Consider the following 22,267-nt stretch of genomic DNA (forward strand, 5'->3'; position numbering starts at 1 on the left):
GCCCCGTGAGAAGTCTGAACGGAGAAGTCGAATGGGCAGTTGGATTTAAACCTGGGGCTGGGAGAAAAGGTTTGGGCAGGAAATTTGTTATTGAGAGCCATGGAAACGAAGGAAAGGTCTAGGAAAAAGAGCACATAAACACCTTCTACTTGTGAACAAGCGGTTTACAAGAAACAATCAATTGCTTCATAAGCAGAAATTTATTGTTTTATAAATAGAAATTGCGTAGCTTCCTGCAGCCTCCTCCCTCTTCCACACTACATTTCCCAGAATGCCCTAAGAACCGCGCGAGACCCGGGATCGCTCTCAGACGCTTCCGGCGTAAGTGGCCCGGATAAGTATGGCGCTCCTCAGAGCGTTTGTGTCGCTCTTCACCCCGCAGGCAGGTTCTCGGGTCACCTGGCGGGTCTGTTTCCGGGCCCGCACTCGGCCCCGGCCCGGTTCCCTGTTCCAGTCTCTGCCCGGGGTCTGCGGGGCTGGCACGCCGTGCCGTGGGCTCGGCTCCGAGGCGGGTAAGTGACCTGCGGGGCGTCCTCTTGGACGTTCTCCTGGGATATCTAGAGCCTGCTTCAGGCTGGCGAGACCCACACGGGGGCCCCGGCTCTTCCTGCAGCGCGACCTTAGACCCAGTCGGCTCTCTCCTGTAACCGCGGGGTCTGTAGTCTACCGCGTTTGTTCATTAATTCCGTCACTTAAGCGTCAGTGCCTGGGCTCCGCTCTTTGTAAAGCAGAGAGCTACGTTTAGGGGATACGGTGGACTAGGACTGACATGGGTTTTGCCCTGAGCTAACTGGCGGCGCAGTGGGGAATGGCAGTACAGTGTGACCCGGGTTGTGATAGGGGTCGCAGAGAAGAGTGGCACTCAGACTAGGTTGAAAAGGCAAGGAAGGATTCCTGGAAAATACGGCCAAAGCTGAGACCTGGTTAATCGTGCCAGGGAGAAAACAAGAAGCATTCCACGCGGAGGAAACATCATAAGCAAAAGTCCAGAAATGAGACTGAACACAGGTAGTTTGGGAACCCACTTTGGAGGCAGGATTGATGAGGCTGGTTATGACTTCGAATCTGGATATCAAAGGAGAAATCAATGTTACTTCTCAAGTTTCTGGCTTGAGCAGTTGAGTGGAGAGTAGTCCCATTTACACCAAGACAGAGAAGATTAATTATAGGGCAGTTTTTTAGAGGGGAATGAGAGGAGGAGAAATGGGGGAGAAAAGGCAGGAGTAGATGAGGTAAGGAGATGGGAAGGGAAGCAAAGTTAAACGTCTGTTTTGGACGCATTAAATTTGAGGTGCCTTTGAGATTCAAAGTGGAGGTGTTGGGTATGCAGTTACATAGACATTGAGAAGTACTGGAGTAAAAATGTTAACCGAAGCTGGCGGAATGGGAGGGACTGTCTGAGGGGAGAGTAGTGCTGAGCACGACTGTGTGCCAGGCACTGTAAGAGACCCTGGGTGCCAGAGACCAGTACAAAACAGGATTGTGGCCTTGGGAGAACACAGAGTCTAGTGGGGACACGGTGCAGTAAGCAGATCGCCTTAAGTTTTTTTCTAAATGGTGTTGAAAGCCATTAGTGAATTTTAAGTATGGGAGTGACCTTGATTACAGTTGAGATAAAAGTTTTTTTCCAGTTTTATTGAGATATATTTGATATACAGCAGTGTATAACTTCAAGGTGTACAACATAATTTGATTTACATATATCGTGAAATCGTTACCCCAGTAAGTTAACATCCATCTTCTCATACAGATCCAAAAAAAGGAAGAAAAAGGTTTTTTTTCTCATGATGAGAATTTTTAGGATTTACTCTCAACAACTTTCATGTATACCATACAGCATTCCTAGAATTTATTTATCTTAAAACTGAAAGTTTATACCTTTTGACCGCCCCGCCCCCCCAGCACCTTGCACTTCACAAAGGTCATACGGTATTTGTCTTTCTCTGCCTGACTTATCTTAGTGTAATGCCCTCAGGGTCCATCCATGTTGTCACAAATGGCAGGATTTCCTCATTTTTTGTGGCTGAAAAATATTCTGTGTGTGTGTATTATTTTACATATTAAATTTTAAACTTCTCTGACAGCCATGATTTTCTACTAGGACGTGATCTTTGGGATGCTTTTCTTCTCACTAATATTCTTTCTTAGTAACTGTAAAGACGGGATGCCATCAGGAGTGCCTACTCTAACAGAACCACCTTTTACATGTTTTTAAACTATCTTTCTGGAAAAATTCAGAAGTATCTGTAACAAAATTATATGTTATTCACTATATTTTACATATATCTATTTTACATACACGTGTGTATGTATATGTGTTTATGTGTATATAAAGATGTGAGGTATATAACATATCTCACTCTTGTGTACACATAAACATATACGTATGTATGTAAATATGTATGTATGTAAATATGTATCGTTTATCAATCGGTACTTAGGTTGTTTCTGTGTCTTGGCTATTGTAAATAATACTGCTATTAACATGGGGATGCAGGTATCTCTTCAACATAGTGTTTTCATTTCCTTCAGATATATTCCCAGAAGTGGAATTGCTGGGTCATATGGTAGTTTTTTTTTTTTTAGGAACCTCCATACTGTTTCCATAGTGGCTGTACCAGTTTACATTCCCACCAACAGTGCAGAGGGGTTCCTTTTTTCTGCACATCCACACCAGCATTTGTTATCTCTTGTCTTTTTGATGATAGCCATTCTAACAGGTATGAGATGATATCTCATTGTGGTTTTAATTTGCATTTCTTTAATGACTAGTGATGTTGAGTACTTTACATGTACCTTTCATACATCTTCTTTGGAGAAATGTCTGTTCAGGTCCTTTGCCCATTTTTTAGCTGGATTATTTGGTTTTTTGTTATTGAGTTGTATGAATTCTTTATATATTTTGGATATTAATTCCTCATCAGATATATGGTTTGCTATTTTTTTTGCGTTTTGTAGGTTGTCTTTTCATTTGTCGGTTGTTTCTTTTGCTGTGCAGCAGCTTTTTAGTTTGATGTAGTCCCACTTGTTTATTTTTAATCTTGTTGCTTGTGCTTTAGGTGTCATATACAAAAAATCATTGCCAAGACGAATGTCAAGGAGCTGTTTTCCTGTGTTTTCTTCTGGGAGTTTTATGGTTTCTGGTCTTACATTTAAGTCTTTAATTCACTTCGAGTTAATTTTTGTGAATGGTGTAAGCTAGGGGTCTAGTTTCATTCTTTTACATGTGAATATCCAGTTTTCCCAGCACCGTTTATTGAAGAGACTGTCTTTTCTCCTTTGAGTATTCTTGGTTTCTTTATCAAATGTTAGTTGGCTCTATATGCATGAGTTTATTTATGCACTCTCATTTCTGTTCCCTTGGTCTATGTGTCTGTTTTTATGCCAGTACCATACTGTTTTGATTATATAGCTTGAAATCAGGAAGTGTGATGCCTCCCGCTTTGTTGTCTTTCTTAGGATTACTTTGGCTATTCAGGGTCTTTTGTGGTTCCATACAAATTTTAGGTTTGTTTTTTCTGCCTCTGTAAAAAAATGCCATTGGACCCTCGATAGGGGTTGCATTGAATCTATAGATGATGTTGGGTAGTATGGACATTTTAACAATATTAATTCTTCTAATCCATGAACACAGGATACCTTTCCATTTATTTGTGTCTTCTTTGATTTCTTTTCAGCAGTGTTTTGTGGTTTTCAGTATAGCAATCTTTCACCTCCTTGGTTAAATTTATTACTAAATATTGTATTTTTTTAATTATTTTTTTTTTGCGGTACGCGGGCCTCTCACTGTTGTGGCCTCTCCCGTTGCGGAGCACAGGCTCCGGACACGCCGGCTCATAGGCCATGGCTCACGGGCCCAGCCGCTCCGCGGCATGTGGGATCTTCCCGGACCGGGACACGAACCCGTGTCCCCTGCATCGGCAGGCGGACTCTCAACCACTGTGCCACCAGGGTAGCCATAAATATTGTATTGTTTTTGATGCTTTCTTTTTCAGATAATTTGTTGTTAGTGTACAGAAATGGTATTGGTTTTGGTACATTAATTTTGTGTCCTGCAACTTTACTGAATTTGTTGATTAGATCTAATGGTTTATTGATGGAGTCTTTAGGATATTTTTATAGATAAAATCATGTCATCTGCAAATAGAGACAGTTTCCTTTTCAATTCTGTTGCATTTTATTTCTTTTTCTTGCCTGAGTACTCTGGCTAGAACTTCCAGTACTGTGTTGAATAGGAATGATGAGATTGGACAGCCCGGTCTTGTTCCTGATCTTGGAGGAGAGGCTTTCAACCTTTCACCGTTGAGTAGATTGTTAGCTGTGGGTTTGTCATATATGGCCTTTATTATGTTGAGGTGTGATCCTCTTGTACTTAATTTGTTAGAAGTTTTTAATCGTGAATTTTGTCAAATGCTTTTTCTGCATCTGTCAAAGTAATCATGTTTTTTTCCTTTCATTCTATGAATATTGATTGATTGACCTGAGTATGTTGAATCGTCTTTGCAGCCCAAGAAATAAATCCCATTTGACCATGGTGAATGATCTTTTTAATGTTATGCTGAATCAGTTTGCTAGTATTTTATTGAGAATGTTTGACCTGTAGTTTTTATTTATTTATTTATTTATTGTTGGGTCTTTGTTGCTGTGCGTGGGCTTTCTCTAGTTGCAGCGAGCGGGGGCTACTTTTCGTTGTGGTGTGTGGGCTTCTCATTGTGGTGGCTTCTCTTGTTGCGGAGCCTGAGCTCTAGGCTCATGGGCTTCAGTAGTTGCAGCATGTGGGCTCGGTAGTCACAATGCGCAGCCCCTAGAGCACAGGCTCAGTAGTTCTGGTGCACGGGCTTAGTTGCTTCGCGACTCGTGGGATCTTCCTGGACCAGGGCTTGAACCCATATCCCCTGCATTGGCAGGCGGATTCTTAACCACTGCACCACCAGGTAAGTCCTGGCCTGTAGTTTTCTGTTAGTATCCTTTACTGGCTTTGGTTAATGCTGACCTCATAAAATGAGTTTGGGAGTGTTCACTCCTCTTCGATTTTTTGGAAGAGTTTGAGAAGGATGGGCATTAATTGTTTAAATGTTTGGTAAAATTCATCTGTGAAGCCATCTGGTCCTGGGCCTTTCTTCATTGGGAGAATTTTTTTATTACTGATTCAGTCTTCTTACTAGTAATTGGTCTGTTTTGATTTTCTATTTCTTCCCGATTTTGTCTCGGTAGATTGTATATTTCTAAGAGTTTTTCCATTTCTTGTAGGTTGTCCAGTTTGTTGGCATATAGTTGTTCGTGCCTCTTATGATCCTTTGAAATTCTGTAGTATCGGTTGTAATGTGTTTTTCAGTTACAGTTTTGTTGGTTTGGGTCCTCTTTCTTCCTTGGTCTAGCTAAAGGTTTGTCAATTTTGCTTATCTTTTCAATGAACGAACTCTTTGTTAATCTTTTCTGTTGTTTGGATTACATTTTTAAGAGATGACTGTGATTGTTCTGTGGAGAACGGTCAGAATGGAGGCAGGGGGATAGGTTAGGAGGCTAAGGCAAGAGATAGGATGGCCTTGACTAGAGTAGTGGCAGTGGGAAATGGAGGATTAAAGACCGATTTATGAGGTGTAACAGGTGGTATGTTTTGTGTCAGTATCCTTTTTTGTAAAATGGGGATAATCGTAGTATTTGTGGGGCTGTTAGGAGGATTAAACGTGCCAAGTATGTAAAGTAGTTAGTACCGGCACATAGTAAATACCTAACAAGTGTCAGCTGCTAACATTACTCCTGCTGTTGGCTAGATGTGGAGGGTAAAGGAGGAATCAAGAATGACTGTAGGCTTCTGGCCCACGTGACCTATTGGATGGTGCTAAGGATAATAGGAAAAGCAGGTTTGTGACAGGAGAGAAGTTATGGGTTCTGCTTTGGCAGTATTGAACTGCATGTGAGATATCCATTGGGTAGTTGGATGGAAGATGATCTTGGCTGGAGATTCAGATTTTAGAGTCTCCAGCATATACAAGTAATTATAGGAGGTTAGGAGATCATCCATCAAGAATGTGAGAAGGGAGAAAAGAAGAATGTAGTTCAGAATCCTGAGGGACACCAGGACGCCAGCATTTATAGGACTAGCAGAGGAAGAGGTGGTTGGGAAGGAATGGCTTTTTTTTTCTAATGGAAATGGAGGTTGGGCAAAGGGATAGGCAAGCTGCATAAGGCAGAGCTGAGATCTGAGTCTCCTCCTCTTCTGTCCAGCTTTCTTCCATGATGCCACATGACCTCTTCAGTGTCATGTCCAGTGACCCAGGCCTCTTTTTCCTAGCTGGATCCCCTCAGCCTAGAATTTCCTTCCCTTTTTCTCTGCTCTATTCAGGCGCCTGGGAAGCCTTCTTGGACCCTACCATGCCCTTCTCTGCTCCCAGGCTATGTTTAGTTTCTGCCTCTGTAATCACACAACCCCCTGTACCTTCCTTGTATGTAGCACTTGCTCTAAGGAATGTAATGGAAGAGTGGAATTGATCTAGGCTCTGGCATCAGATAAACTGCAGTTTAAATCCTGGCTCTATCATTTAATAGCTAGTTGTCTTTAGGAAGACTCCAATATCCGATATCCTCATCTACAAAACTGGGATATCAGTATTTTGTGGGTTGTTGTAAGCATTCCTGAAAATGTATGTAATGCGTGGCATATAGGAGACAACTCTGTAGATGGTAGTAACCATGATTGTTGTTAATGTTGCATTAGCTACTTTTTTCATGTTGCTTTCTTCACTAGACTTACAGTGCCTTTTTGGCAGAAACTGTATCTTTATCATAGTGAATGCTCAGTAATTTTAAATGAATGAATGAAGGAATCTTGTAGGTATTAGTATTATGCATACTGAGGTACACCTTGTGTTAATAATTTTTATTGTTGACTTTTCCATTTAGAGGTCTTGTTGGTTTGTCATTTTTGACATCTTATTTACTAAAAATTCATTTTAACAGAATCTGGTAGCTCAAAGATCAAGAAACCTACCTTTATGGATGAGGAAGTCCAAAGCATACTCATCAAGATGACAGGCTTAGATCTGAAGAAGATTTTTAAGCCAGCTATACAAGAAGTGAAGCCACCAACTTATAAGCTAATGACCCAAGCACAGTTGGAAGAGGTATGTGAATGTAAGAATATTGGTGTAATACCTTCCTTTAAAGGATTAAACAAGATTTCCAGGACCCCTTCAGACGCTGGTAGCTGCTCTTCCACAGGTGCTAGTGAGGGGGAGTTGCAGGCACAGAAGTGAGAAAAGTAATGTGAGCAGCAGGCAGAGAGGAGCAGGGGGTGTGGCCAAAATTAGGCAGACTGGGCGTGTGGTCCAGGCCTGGCTGTCCGGCAGAGCCGCCTCTGCTCCAGAACCAGCTTGATCAGCCTCCCTTTGTGCTGCCTGTTCCAGCTTCCCTCCTAGAGGAACATTTGTTGTGAGTACTTTGAGGCTGAGGCTTTGGTGAGATTATGAGATCCTTCTGGACAGCGTCCAACTCCAGGCAAGGGTCCTCCTGGAGTCGTGGGTATTGAGTGCTTTGTGGAAAATGCTTTGGTGTATGAATATGTGAAGAGCAATAGCTCTTCTTTCTAATTCAAGAATAATTAAGAGTCGTAGCAAAAAATTCAAATACCCAATAGCGTATCACACGAAGGGCCCCTTTCACCTCTCAGAGGTAACCACCGTTAACAGTATGGCATGGAGCAGTGTGCTCAGTGGTTAAGGGCAGGGGCTCTGGAGTTAAGTTGCCTGGGTTCAAATCCTAGTGCTGCAGCTTCTTAGTGATTTACTTAACATTTGTGTGCCTCTATTTTCTCTCTCATAAAATGACATAACAGTAGCACTTAGCTCATAAGGTAGTTGTGGGCATTAAATGAGCCAAATATAATACAAAATATTTAAACATATAGTAAGCACCCAATAAGTGAAATCCTTTGTCGTATTTCAGGCAGCTTTTGTGGCCTGGCTCTGTCTTTGAGCATCCCTTTGCTGTTTTGAGAGTGGTTAAGCCTGTAGCTACTGCTCTCAGCCACACCACAGAGGCAAGGACCAGGGCCCAGGAGCCCAAGTTTGGCTTTTTACTCACTTATTCATGGCTACAGCTTCTTCTCTTTGAAGTCTTTAGCATTTTTCATTAGTATCTGCTTTTGTCAGGTGATCCTTTTGGTCTGTAACCTTGCGGCTTTCCCAAGAAATATTTTATTTCATTAGGCTACAAGACAGGCAGTCGAGGCGGCTAAAGTCCGATTAAAAATGCCACCAGTTCTGGAAGAGCGAGCGCCAATAAATGACGTGTTAGCTGAAGATAAGATTTTGGAAGGAACAGAAACAGCCAAATACGTGTTTACTGATATATCATATTGCATACCACACCGGGTAAGTGTATGTCTAATTGCAAAATGATTTTTATTTGAAATACTGTGTAGAGATGGGCCTGAGGGACGAGGGTCAACATCGTGTGACCCAGCTGTCTCTGAATCTTCCAAACCAGAATTTCTGCGACTGAGTGAGACCTGGCAGATACAGCATAAAGAAGAAAAATGCAAACCAGCACCACATCATCATGTCACCATTTCCTTACAGATTATGGACACAGTATTTCCAGATTGACTGCAGAAAAAGAGACAGGTGTGCTGAGACAGAACAAGACAGAAACCTACCCTCAAACCACAAATAGGAAAGTATCTTCAAGGCAATATAGGAGAAGGGAGATTCTGCTCAAGTTAGACTGATTTCCGTAGCTGAAGCTTTTTAAGATGGAAATTCTTGCTGATGCCCAAAAAGCTCAGACTTCCTGAAGGATTTTCACTGTTCAGAATTTGCAGTAAAAATGCTGGGTTTCCCCAGATAATTTTCAGGCACCACTTCATCTGTTGTAGTTTTTATTGTCTAGCTCCTCTTCCTCTGATTGCCAGTTCCAAAAGAACACTCTGGCACTTACAAAATATATTAGTTGTTGTTTGAGCCTTTTCAAGTAAAGAGTAAAAGAGTAATTTACAGTTCAGCCCACAAGATGCAGTAGAATATTGCATAGTGATAGGGCTGGGGAAAGGGCCACCCTGTACTAATCTTTTTATCATATGTGATTTTGGTTAGAAGACATGATTTGAGCAATGTCCATGTCTGTACATCAATCACCTGTATATCTGACATAATGAACAGGGATCAGTTTCATTTTTAATTAGAGTTTTTGCTTTTATATATGTTTGCAGTGCTGTGCAGGCTGGTTGTGAGAGCATTCTATAACCTGAGAGGGAGAAAGGAACTTGGAATTCAAATTACCAAAATCCTTTTGAGGAACAACTGTGTTACTTTGCCATCTGCTATTTTTTTTTCTATTTGCAGTGCTTGATGAAAGTTTTAATTATATTATCCTCAGAATACATTCAGAGACTCTTAACATCTCTGAAGAGTTGAGTGTCAGTACCATCTGGTTAATTTAAACATTAATCAGATGGGTCTCATTTATCTGCTATGTGCAAAGCTCTGTGTAAGTCACTCTGGGTGTTGCAAAGAATTGTAATCCACAGTTCCTGACCTCTTCCAGTTCTGTAACAATATTAACAATATCTGAGAGGTGTTAAGAATCCTGCACGTGATAAATTGCCAGTTGGGTGGTACACACAGTGGGTGGAATTCAGTAGAGGAAGCAGTCCTGTGGCCTGGGATTTGGCAGGCGGACCAGCCAGTCTCTGACACTTTTGTCTCGAGTATGAGGCATCGCAGAGGTGTGGGATTAAGACTCCACACCTTTGGGTTTGTTCCTTCAATCCCTGGGACTTTAAACATAAATCATAAAGTAGTAAAGTCTGTCTGTGTGAGACTTTAGGATGGGGAAATGAAATAATTCAGAAAGGTTTTATAGCACTTCTTTCTTCTGAAATGGATTTAGATGAATCTCAGGTCACCTTTTTTTAGTTGAACCGTTTTATGTATTGAACCCACTTGAAGGCTATAGATCACATTTAGTACATACTTTGATTTAGGTTTCTGCTTGTCAGAGGCACGGCAGTGATTAGTGAAGGGAGTATCAAATCTCACCAGGTCTTTGAGGCTTACAGTTATCATTGAAATCATACAGATGATTGCATCTTATGTTTCCCGGTTGCATTTTATATTGTTGATTGCAAGTTATTCTTATAATGGTGCTTAGTGAGACACTGGAACTAAAAATTAAGTCCTCACGGATTCATCCTTGACTACGTTTTCTATTTCAGGAGCGTTTTATTGTCGTCAGAGAACCAAGTGGCACACTACGCAAAGCCTCTTGGGAAGAAAGGGACCGGATGATTCAAGTTTATTTCCCAAAAGAAGGTCGTAGAGTTTTAACACCAGTAATTTTCAAGGAAGAAAATCTTCAGGTAAGGTGATTTTGGTTTCATAGAGGTAGTGCTGATGGTTTCTTTGTTGAACAGTTGGCTCTGGTGCTGCTGGGCATTTTGCTTTGATAAACAGACATTTCTAATGATAAGGAGGGTTATTTATCTTGTAATTGGCTTAGGTAGGATTTGAATCCAGGTGTGACAGTTACGAAGCCTGTGTTGTTTCTGCATCCCTCTTGCTGGGCACAGATGTGGCCTGTGCGTGGATGGGCAGGTCCAGCATGGCGTCAGGACAGGTGTTGCACTCTCATGTTCTTCTCATGTAATTCTGTGTGTGTTGGTTTAGACCATGTACAGCCAGGACCGGCATGCTGATGTCCTCAATCTCTGCGTTGCCCAGTTTGAGCCAGATTCTGCTGAATATATCAAAGTGAGTATATTCTACAGTTTCTAAAGTATGGGCTGAAGTATGATTATGAGTATGATTTTTTAATCCAGCACAATGAGTTCGGTTATAAGCTTTGATACAGGGGGAAGAGAAGGGAAATGCCTGAACACCTATCAAGTGCCTGATGTACACCAGATAGATATTTTCATCCTCACAACCCTTGACTGAAGGATGAGAGAATTTAAGAGAGTTAAGTAACTTGTTGAAAGTTGCACAGCTAGTCAGTGGTAGAGTTAAGACCCAAACTTGACGGCAAAGACTATTCTTTTTTCAGTTAATCACACAGGAAAACAGTTGTTCACGGAAATTTGCCAGAATGCAGTGTATGTATCTTCCAGTTCAGTTTAATAAATAATCATATAGTACCTTCCATGTATAAGGTATTGTTGTGGAGGTGTAGGTTATGGCATGAACTAGGATAGGGAGCCCTGTCAAGGTCCACAAATGATTGTGGGGAAGAGTGCTAGTTAAGTATACAGATAATTAGCACTGTAGGTCTAAGATGTTAGGTGCTAAGAGAAGGTTACAACGTGCTCTCAGGCGTCACAGGGCTCTTGAAGAGGGTTCTAGAAGGGCAGGGAACATTATGGCTGGTGGAGTTGGGTGAGGAGAGGTGTTTCAGGTAGAGGGGAAAGTATGAACAACAGGCAGGAAACAAAGTATACTTGAGAAATGGCCAGTCATCTGGTTTGCTTGTACATGCAGTGTATAGGTAGGGGAGTGGTTCAAGATTAAGCTAGAAAGGTAGATGGGGCCATATCACAGGTGACCTCAGATGCTAGGCTGATGAATCTGGACTTCAGTCAGCAGCCTTTTGAACACAAGAATGCCCTCATCAAAGTCCTCATTTAGGAAGATCACTCTAGAAGAACTGAAGGAACATTAGTTAATAAGTTAGTGTGGGGTAGTTGATTGGATAGGGAAAAAAGGGAGTGGTGGCCCATTATTTCCAGTGGTCCATATATATATATATATATATATATATATATATATATATATATGTAATAGGAGCTTCATAAATAGTGCGTGGCTGGGCTTCCCTGGTGGCGCAGTTGTTGAGAGTCCGCCTGCGAATGCGGGGGACACACGGGTTCGTGCCCTGGTCCGGGAGGATCCCGCATGCCGCGGAGCGGCTGGGTCCTTGAGCCATGGCCGCTGAGCCTACGCACCTGGAGCCTCTGCTCCGCAAGGGAAGAGGCCGCAACAGTGAGAGACCCACATACCGCAAAAAAAAAAAAAAAAAAAATAGTGCGTGGCTGCTGAAGAGTAATTGATCTGGCTATAAATGTTTGGCAGACTTGTTCCAGGCCCTATATACTTTTACAGTAGAGGGCTGGTCTAAATCATACCTGCTGGTTAGTGATAGTGGAGGCCGGTATAAGTAGACCTCGTTTACTGATACTTTCTTAGGCAGCTCACATGCTAGTAGATGTATACCCAGTAATGCTGCTCACTTCTATTTATTTTCATATTTCTGAAAAGTTGCATTTTGTGTGGATAGATTCATCATCAGACCTACGAAGATATAGATAAATATGGAAAGTATGACCTTTTGCGTTCAACAAGACACTTCGGTGGAATGGCTTGGTATTTTGTAAATAAGAAAAAGATTGATGGTTTACTGATTGACCAGATTCAGAGAGATTTGTAAGTATGATCTTAGTAAGTAAAGAAATTCTTATTATCATTAAACTTGTATTTAATCTATGTTATTTTTCCAGTGATAACAATGTACTGTCCAGTGATAGATTTCACTTAACTCAGTTTGTTTAGGGGTTTGTTTTTCCAGTATAATCCGGTTTTCTCAGTCTTTGCTTCTGTGTTGTGTAAACAGGGCTGGATTCTTTGAAAGAGTAAATGGCTTTGGATCTGTACTGTATACCCTAGATATTGACTTATTCCTGGCCTTACTGGTGCTCCTGGATACCAGTGAATTTTCCATATACTTAAAGGGGATTAAATAGGAAATGTAAAGAAGTAGACATAAGCTCTGATGGGTGCTTTTCAGTAAAAGTCATTTAATTTATGAAAATACTCTTGCTTTTGATCCTCCTTGTTTTTGCAAGATTTTTAAGGCATTAAAAAGGTTACAGGTTTTTTTCAAAGTTGCGTGAAACAAAGAATGTCTGTTGTATTTTAGCATTCAACTGGTGTGCACCCAGCCTTCTAGCTGAAATAATACTTTACAACTTGTGATGAACTGAGGAGAAGATTATTTTCGAGTATCTTTCCATTGGTTGAGTTAGAGAAAGACCAAAATAACAAGGAAAAGAAACCAACACGGCTGTACTGTAGTAAGAAAGTCACCAGAGAGCTTAGTGATTATTGCCATCTTGAATGTAAGGAGTTTTGACTCAGACTATCCTCCGTGTAATCTGAACCGTTCACACAAAGGTAAGGCATTTGGAACTAGAAGGTTCCATATTGTCTGAGAATTACAGCCCATGTGGAAACAGTGTCATCTCTCATAGAAACATCATTCCTAATGGTAAGTGATTTCCAGGCTAGCCCTCTTCTCCAGCATATGTAGTGTAATCCAATTGAGAGGGCAGAAACATACCTTCATCCCACATAAGCAAGAGGCTGCTGGTGGTCATGAGGATGCTCAAAAATGACTTGCCTTTAGGTGCATTAGCAGTGACATCTCCTGTGAATGAATTTTCTTATAAAGCTTCTCAAATGTAAATATTCTGAAATTATTTTATTATACAAAGAATTTAACTTTTTTTAATTGTTTGCGGTACACGGGCCTCTCACTGCTGTGGCCTCTCCTGTTGCGGAGCACAGGCTCCGGAGGCACAGGCTCAGCGGCCATGGCTCACGGGCCCAGCCGCTCCGCGGCATGTGGGATCTTCACGGACCGGGGCACGAACCCGCGTCCTTTGCATCGGCAGGCGGACTCTTAACCACTGCGCCACCAGGGAAGCCCGAATTTAACATTTTTTATAAGAAATTAGAGCAACACAGAAATGTACTTCTGGACTTCCCTGGTGGCACAGTGGTTAAGAATCCACCTGCCAATTCAGGGGACACGGGTTCTATCCCTGGTCCAGGAAGATCCCACATGCCGAGGAGCAACTAAGCCCGTGCATCACAAGCCTGCACTCGAGCCTGCGAGCCCCAACTACTGCGCCCACTTGCCTAGAGCCCGAGCTCTGCAACGAGAAGCCACCGCAGTAAGCCTGCGCACCGCTGTGAAGAGTAGCCCCTATTCACCGCAACTGGAGAAAGCCCATGCACAGCAATGGAGGCCCAACAGCCAAAAAGGAATAAATTTAAAAAAATATATATTTCTTTGAAAATTAAGGTTCTTTATCGAGGAGTACTAATAAGCGATATTATAGTAATACTCATCACACATAAGCTTTACCTCTGAAGCAGTTCATTTGCATACTGGGAGGGAATTTTGAGTTCCCTGAATTTCCTGATCTGCTTAAGTAAAACTTCCTGTGGGAATGCTGAACAGGACAGTTTGCTGCAAATCCCAGGCTAAACAGTAGAGGGTGCATGTCCTCAGTGAACGGAGCCCAGGCCAGAATTGAGATTCTGCACATTTATTTCAAACTGAAGTTCCACTGTTGGTTTTGAATTGAGATGCCTTTAAAATCTTTACATGTAAATTTATTTTTTTTTAATTTCAAATATGGGCTGGGTGTGAAGCTAGATTATCCTGTGAGACACAGGCATCGTACCGTAGCATGAACGTAAAGAAGCCCTAAGCATGACTAAGATATAGAAACCCATTTAAGCTCTTTATGGGTTCACATGGTTATGCTCTAAAGAGAACTGCTGTTATCTTTTGTTGTCACGTTTATTGGACTATTAGATTACAACAAACACAACAGATTTATACTGAACATTTAAAAAATATTTTTCCTCTGGAAAGTTTTACTTTCTCACTTCTGGCTTCTCAGTTCTACCAAGACATGGCCTTTAGGGTGGATGGGCCTTGGAATGAGCCCAGAGCATCTCTCAAAGGTCACCATGTCTTGAGAAATTCTTTACCCCACTCTAGAAGGGTTTTTATTTTTCCTTTAACATCTTTATTGGAGTATAATTGCTTTACAATGTTGTGTTAGTTTCTGCTCTATAACAAAGTGAATCAGCTATATGGATACATATATCCCTATATCCCCTCCCTCTGGCATCACCCTCCCATCCTCCCTATCCCACCCCTCTAAGGTGGTCGCAAAGCACCGAGCTGATCTCCGTGCTATGCGGCTGCTTCCCACTAGCTATCTATTTCACATTTGGTAGTGTATATATGTCGATGCCACTCTCTCACTTCGTCCCAGCTTACCCTTCTCCCTCCCTGTGTCCTCAAGACCATTCTCCACGTGTGTGTCTTTATTCCTGTCCTGCCCCTAGGTTCTTCATAACCAATTTATTTTTTTAGATTCCATATATATGTGTTAGCATACAGTATTTGTTTTTCTCTTTCTGACTTACTTCACTCTGTATGACTGACTCTAGGTCCATCCACCTCACTACAAATAACTCAATTTCGTTTCTTATTATGGCTGATATTCCATTGTATATATGTGCCACATCTTCTTTATCCATTCGTCTGTCAGCGGACACTTAGGTTGCTTCCATGTCCTGGGTATTGTAAATAGAGCTGCAAAGAACATTGTGGTACATGTCTCTTTTTGAATGATGGTTTTCTCAGGGTATATGCCCAATAGTGGGATTGCTGGGTTGTATGGTAGTTATACTTTTAGTTTTTTAAGGCACCTCCATACTGTTCTCCATAGTGGCTGTATCAGTTTACCTTCCCACCAACAGTGCAAGAGGGTTCCCTTTTCTCCACACCCTCTCCAGCATTTATTGTTTGTAGATTTTTTGATGATGGCCATTCTGACCGGTGTGAGGTGATAGCTCATTGTAGCTTTAATTTGCATTTCTCTAATGATTAGCAATGTTGAGCATCTTTTCATGTGCTTTTTGGCCATATTTATTTCTTCTTGGAGAAATGACTACTTAGGTCTTCTGCCCATTTCTGGCTTGGGTTGTTTGTTTTTTTGATATTGAGCTGCATGAGCTTCTTGTATATTTTGGAGGTTAATCCTCTGTCAGTTGCTTCATTAGCAAATATTTTCTCCCATTCTGAGAGTTGTTTTTTCATCTTGTTTATGGTCTCCTTTGCTGTGCAAAAGCTTTTAAGTTTAATTAGGTCCCATTCATTTATTTTTGTTTTAATTTCTATTTCTCTAGGAGGTGGGTCAAAAAAGATGTTGCTTTTATTTATGTCAGAGTGTTCTGCCTATGTTTTCCTCTAAAAGTTTTATAGTGTCTGGACTTATTTAGGTCTTTAATCCATTTTGAGTTTATTTTTGTATAGGTGTTAGGGAGTGTTCTAATTTCATTCTTTTACATGTAGCTGTCCAGTTTTCCCAGCACCACTTATTGAAGAGGCTGTCTTTTCTCCATTGTATTTTCTTGCCTCCTTTATCAAAGATAAGGTGACCATGTGTGCGTGGGTTTATCTCTGGGCTTTCTATCCTGTTCCATTGATCTATATTTCTATTTTTGTGCCAGTGCCATACTGTCTTGATTACTGTAGCTTTGTAGTATAAAGTCCGGGAGCCTGACTCCTCTAGCTCCATTTTTCTTTCTCAAGATTGCTTTGGCTATTTGGGGTCTTTTGTGTTTCCATACAAATTGTGAAACTTTTTGTTCTAGTTCTGTGAAAAATGCCAGTGGTAGTTTGATAGGGATTGCATTGAATCTGTAGATTGCTTTGGGTAGTAGAGTCATTTTCACAATGTTGATTCTTCCAATCCAAGAACATGGTATATCTCTCCATCTGTTTGTATCTTTAATTTCTTTCATCAGTGTCTTACAGTTTTCTGCATACAGGTCTTTTGTCTCCTTAGGTAGGTTTCTATTTTATTCTTTCTGTTGCAGTGGTAAATGGGAGTGTTTCCTTAATTTCTCTTTCAGATTTTTCATCTTTAGCATATAGGAATGCAAGAGATTTCTGCATTTTGTATCCTGCTACTCTACCAAATTCCTTGATTAGCTCTAGAAGTTTTCTGGTAGCATCTTTAGAATTCTCTATGTATAGTATCATGTCATCTGCAGACAGTGACAGTTTTACTTTTCTGATTTGGATTCCTTTTATTTCTTTTTCTTCTCTGATTGCTGTGGCTAACACTTCCAACCTATGTTGAATAATAGTGGTGAGAGTGGGCAACCTTGTCTTCTTCCTGATCTTAGTGGAAATGGTTTCAGTTTCTTACCACTGAGAACGGTGTTGGCTGTGGGTTTGTCATATATGGCCTTTATTATGTTGTGGTAAGTTCCCTCTATGCCTACTTTCTTGCAGGTTTTTATCATAAATGGGTTTAAATTTTGTCAAAAGCTCTTTCTGCATCTATTGAGATGATCATATGGTTTGTATTCTTCAACTTGTTAATATGGTGTATCACATTGATTGACTTGCCTATATTGAAGAATCCTTGCATTCCTGGGATAAACCACACTTGATCATGGTGTATGATCCTTTTAACGTGCTGTTGGATTCTGTTTGCTAGTATTTTGTTGAGGATTTTTGCATCTATATTCATCAGTGATATTGGCCTGTAGTTTTCTTTCTTTGTGACATCTTTGTCTGGTTTTGGTATCAGGGTGATGGTGGCCTCTTAGAATGAGTTTGTGAGTGTTCCTCCCTCTGCTATATTTTGGAAGAGTTTGAGAAGGATAGGTGTTAGCTCTTCTCTAAATGTTTGATAGAATTTGCCTGTGAAGCCAAGAGAAGGGTTATTTTTATATATCCTCTCAGCTTTGAGGTGGCAAATGGTAGGAAGGTATTGACTATGTGAGAGCACAGAGATTATTTAGTTTGGGGAAGGCTAGGTAAGTTTTAAGGTTGATAATTGTTTATAGGTTTCACAAAAGATAAGTACAGACTGTAAGAATTGAGCTTTTTTGTTATGGCTTCATCATAGATAGTTGTGTGACACTAGATAGGTTGCTGAGGTAGAACCTGACTTTCCTTTTGTTTGGTATGCATAATTGCACATTTGCTTCCCTAGGATGCTGATTTTTAACTGATGGGTTCCTGTGAATACAGGAGGCCTGGGAGTCTTGCCTTGGACTCCTAAAATGCTTCATACAGAGGCATCTGTCTCAATGAAAATTTGTTAGCAGATGTCACTGCAATGGTGGCACTGAGCAATCCCCATGACCACCAGCCTCTGGCTTATGTAGGATGAAGTTGGATTATGTTATCTGCTGATGATGTGGGCTGGCTTGGAAATCATCTACCATTAGAATGCTGTCTCTACAAGAAATGATGTTCTGCTTCCAAAAAGGATACAGCCACATTTAGAATACATTCACTGTCATAAATTGGGCCCTGCCTGTATTGATTCCTGCCCTACCTATCTCAGAGTTCAAATGAAGCCTAAATTAGACAGTATTCCTTAAAGTGCCTTTGAAAATATGAAACTGAAGGCCATAAAAAAATTTTTCTGGCCCAAGGGAAGTTTGAAATGTAATTTAAAGTTTGGCACATTTTATAGGACTGTGAAGCAAAAGAAAAACAGTACAAACAAAAATTAAAAAAGAAGAAAACAATAAACCTTTTTAACAGTAAACCCTTTCCCTCTAGAGTCGATGATGCCACCAGCTTGGTCCAGCTCTATCACATCCTCCATCCAGATGGCCAGTCAGCTCAAGAGGCCAAAGAGCAGGCTGCTGAGGGATTACATTTAGTTAAGGTAAAGGGGCTTTTTTCACATTAGCTACTGGGTGGTGACTGAGTTGGAAAGAATTTTTAAGTGGGTCATATTTAATGGTAACTAAACAGATTTGTGGCCTTGAACCAGAGTGATCAGAGCTACCATATTTCTTTAGCCTGGACAGTAGAAACAGAGCTGCTGCTGGAGTCCAAGAAGTTCACACAGTGGGGCAGTAGCCCCCTTGTTTTTTTCAGTACTGGCAACTAAGTGGTCAGGTCACCAGCAGGGCGTGGTGGAGGACTGCTGGGTAGTACACATCCCCAGCGCAGCTTCCTGTCCTCCAGTTCGGTCACATTCCTGTTCCAAGTGTCCAGAAGCTGGGAGGGTAGTGCTTGTATAATACCAAGCCTTAGTTGTGCTATCATTTTGGAATTGCATACCTCTCAAAACTATGGGCTAACATAGATGTCTCTGTAAATGTTGAGAGACGATTTTTTTTCAGGAAGGGAAGGGGAGACCATTGTATAATTTTCATCTCTAGATTCTAATGCTCAGGATAGACATGTATTTGTGGATCTGGCTTCTATCCCAATATTACTTCATGCATACTTCAAAGCAGTTACAAAGCTTACTAAGGATAAAAACAACCAGTGATGATGACATCATAGGTGGGGTAGAAAAAAAACCATTCTTTAAAGTGAAAAATCAGTTTGCTAACTCTTATCCTCCAGATTTCTCTTGAACCTAATGGTTTTTATTTTGATCCAGCAATGTCAGGTTTCTTAATTTTTTTCTGAAAGATGGCATCCATATTTGGATACCTCTCGTGTTTAGAATTAGTATTGCTTTAACTGTGATACTGTTTTCTGTCCATGTAGTATGCTTATTGTTTGGTAATCAGAAAAATACTGGAAATGTGGAAGGCTTTTTAAACTGGGACTTTCCTTTGCTACTACAGAAATGTTAGTGATGTCTCAGAACTAAAAACTATCAATAGTATATGCTCTATTATTTTCAAACTTTTTTTTTAAACAGGTCTTTGCAGAAACAGAAGCACAGAAGGGAGCATATATAGAATTAACACTGCAAGCTTATCAAGATGCATTCATTAGCAATTCTGCAGCTTCCTAAAAATACTTTTTAAATAAATTTCGTTTTACTAAATACTGGCTAGTTTTCTCTGTTAATACTGAGTGGTTTAAAAATGTCAAAATTGGGAGTTCCCTCCCTATAAAATTACTTCTTTTGTTTTTTAAATTCCAAGTAGTGCCTCTATCAGAAATGCAAAGAAAAACTTGTCACCCTGCTCACCTTCCTAGGCTACAAGGGGATGACTGAGAAGTACATCTCAGTGCCTGGCGATGGAGTTTCTAATCATGTCAGATGAGGACAGTATAACAAGAAAGGAAGAAAGTACTATGCCTCTGTGTTACCAGATGGGCCAGTCGTTGGCAACTTAACTAGAGCCCAGCTTAATGAGGTCAGACGAGCTGGAGTCTCAGACCCTGATTCCAGAAACGGGTACCTACCAGACAAAGTCAGGGCAAGGCATAAGAAAGCTACATAGAGAGGAATAATGCCATGAGGTCAAGGAAGATGGTTTAGCATGGATATTCAGTTCTAAGAAAAATGTGATTGATGGTATTTGAAAATACTTATTCAAAGAAAAGAGAATGCGGGCTGATCCCTAGGTGAGGTGTAGTTTTGGCTCAGCCTTCTAAAACTAGAATCCTATTTTCATTATGCAGAAAGGAAACTTTGAAGTATCTTCATTAATTCAAAAGATTTTATGAGATATGGTCTTAATGACAGTATGAAAAAAATCAAAGCCCACAGCAGTCTTAGTTAACAAGGAAACATTGTGATTTAGATGCTGCACATAAACTCCTCCGAAGATGAGGGCATTGTGCTCCCAGTGGGCCACAGCATCTGCATATAAAAATCTAAGGAGTTTCTCAGAGTCCAAAGCACTGTGGTCAGGGTGATGATCAATACCTGTCCATAATAATGATCTGTTTAGTTGAGTAAATGGGAAACATTATTCAGTCATCCAAAATATCTTCATCCAGGTTGATATCTGTTGTATCAATATCTTCTAATAATTCCAAATTATCCAAATCTACTTCCAGTTCAAGTAAACTCTGCAAAGAAAAGGAAGAGGGTGACTTATATAGTACTGTGTTAAAGCAAAGTTATTAAAGAAGAGTTATCTGTGATTCATGAACCAAAGAGAACTAAAACAACAGTCAAAAGGGGGCATTTTCTCATTTCAGAACCCCTGCTCTGAAACTGATACATCACTTAAAACGCAGAGGCCTGCACATCCTGCAGACATTTGTGAGGAGGGAGGGTGAGGCTGGGGTCCAATAGGAAGTTGGGTGTGATGTCCGTACCTTTTCTTCTTTGTTGTCTGTGGGAGGGGCCGCAATAACAGGAGTAGGAGAAGCAGGTTTCCCATCAAGTTCCTGAAAACCCAAGTAGAAACACACATAAAAACAAAGGAATCTGTTTAGGACTTTGAAATTTTTCCCGAAGGGAAGGCAGACGACGATTAGGAAGTGGGAAATGGTACTTAAAATCACCAAATCTCAACCAGACTTCCTCATGTCTGACTGACCTGCTGAGATACAGATCTTGAGGGCTGAAAGCCTTTTGCCTCTTCCATAACATTTCTTTCTTCATTTGGCTATCAGAGAATAAAGCAATGATGAAATGAGATATTCTGAAAGCATAATTCATCTATAAACTTGGCCTAAATCCCAGATACTAGCTCCTAATCAAACCATAATGTGTGTGGTGCAGTTCAAAACCTTAAGTCGTGAATGCCTTTCCACCCCGTAGTCACACGGGATGAAGGCACCCCACGCACTCACCGGGACAAGTGGGTATTGTTTGGCCGGCCACAGGTCAGCATGTGTTTCCTTCACCCATTCTTCTACAACGAAGGCTTCTTTTAATCCAGGAAAAAGGTTTTCATATTCTGTTGGATCAGCAAGGGATTCTGCTGCTTTCTGATTGACTTTTGAGAGATTTTCTCTCCAGAGTTTCACCACCCTATTACAGATATCATAGAACCATTGGGAGACTGTTAGGGGCTCTGTTTTTATCTGAAACATTTCTTCCTAAAATGAAAAGTCTGTACCTTGAAACCTGACTGGGTAAGTAAGTCCGTGCCAGGAAGGCAGCTTCTGGCAGTCGTCCAGTTCTAATCAAGAGCTCCAGGCAAGCATCAAGCCTAAAGATTAAAAAGGAGAGGCACCGTTACCAAGAATAAACGCTGTAATAATGGCACTTAACACATTAAAGAAATGTGGGTTTAGTGCTGGCAAGTCAGCACTCCCTCTCCAACTCTCACACATACACCTCTTTTCTGTCACTGAGCCACTAACTTGTCATCACCAGTGTGTTACATAACGGACTCCAGGAGTGTGAGAGATTTTTCAATCTCCTTAACTTCGCTAAGAAGAATCTAAAGGGGCTTTTTTAAACAAGGAAGCTTAGATGAGCACATTTAAGGGCTTCAGAATATGAAGAGCAGAAACTCGGTTTCACAAATACAGTTCTGAGGGCAGCATCTCTAACATGGACGGTGCTGGACAATTCAGTGGTGCCCAGTAGGAAAATATCCAGGTGTCCATTTTCTTTTTTTAATTTTAACTTTTTCCTGGGTAAGTCTGATAAAGTGGATAACATGCTTTAGAACTCAGAATTTTTTGGATTTTAAAAATACCTTTTGGATTTTAGAAAGTACATATACCATACGTTACATAATACCCTCAGCATCAGAGTCACAAACATCAATATTCTGCTATAACA

At 40.8% G+C, this 22,267-nt stretch overlaps 2 protein-coding genes across 2 annotated transcripts in view; one reads left to right on the top strand and one right to left on the bottom strand.

Moving 5' to 3' along the window:
* Positions 1–338: 338 nt before the first annotated feature.
* Positions 339–19,615, top strand: MRPS22 (mitochondrial ribosomal protein S22). Its single transcript, XM_065876663.1, has 8 exons — positions 339–512; positions 6,961–7,124; positions 8,208–8,372; positions 10,214–10,357; positions 10,665–10,748; positions 12,268–12,413; positions 18,382–18,490; positions 19,487–19,615. The coding sequence occupies exons 1-8, from the start codon at positions 341–343 to the stop codon at positions 19,580–19,582; spliced, it is 1,080 nt and encodes a 359-aa protein (XP_065732735.1). The 5' UTR covers positions 339–340; the 3' UTR covers positions 19,583–19,615.
* Positions 19,616–20,227: 612 nt separating this feature from the next.
* Positions 20,228–22,267, bottom strand: part of COPB2 (COPI coat complex subunit beta 2) — a 30,881-nt gene continuing 28,841 nt past the window's right edge. Inside the window, exons 18-22 of the mRNA XM_065876028.1 lie at positions 21,594–21,686; positions 21,325–21,505; positions 21,069–21,137; positions 20,845–20,916; positions 20,228–20,592 (exon numbers count right to left, since the gene is read on the bottom strand). Of these exons, the coding sequence (XP_065732100.1) occupies positions 20,494–20,592; positions 20,845–20,916; positions 21,069–21,137; positions 21,325–21,505; positions 21,594–21,686 (514 nt within the window). The 3' untranslated portion in view covers positions 20,228–20,493. The remainder of the gene's footprint in view (positions 20,593–20,844; positions 20,917–21,068; positions 21,138–21,324; positions 21,506–21,593; positions 21,687–22,267) is intronic.

The sequence above is a fragment of the Phocoena phocoena genome, chromosome 4 (genome assembly GCF_963924675.1).
Source record: "Phocoena phocoena chromosome 4, mPhoPho1.1, whole genome shotgun sequence".
Lineage (NCBI taxonomy): Eukaryota > Metazoa > Chordata > Mammalia > Artiodactyla > Phocoenidae > Phocoena > Phocoena phocoena.

What these genes read in the sequence shown, in the direction of transcription:
- MRPS22 (XM_065876663.1), top strand. Translation starts at nt 341, where the DNA reads ATGGCGCTCCTCAGAGCGTTTGTGTCGCTCTTCACCCCGCAGGCAGGT. An exon ending in CATATTGCATACCACACCGG is followed by an intron (nt 8,373 to 10,213) that starts GTAAGTGTATGT and finishes TTTCTATTTCAG; the next exon opens with GAGCGTTTTATTGTCGTCAG. An exon ending in AGGGATTACATTTAGTTAAG is followed by an intron (nt 18,491 to 19,486) that starts GTAAAGGGGCTT and finishes TTTTTTAAACAG; the next exon opens with GTCTTTGCAGAAACAGAAGC.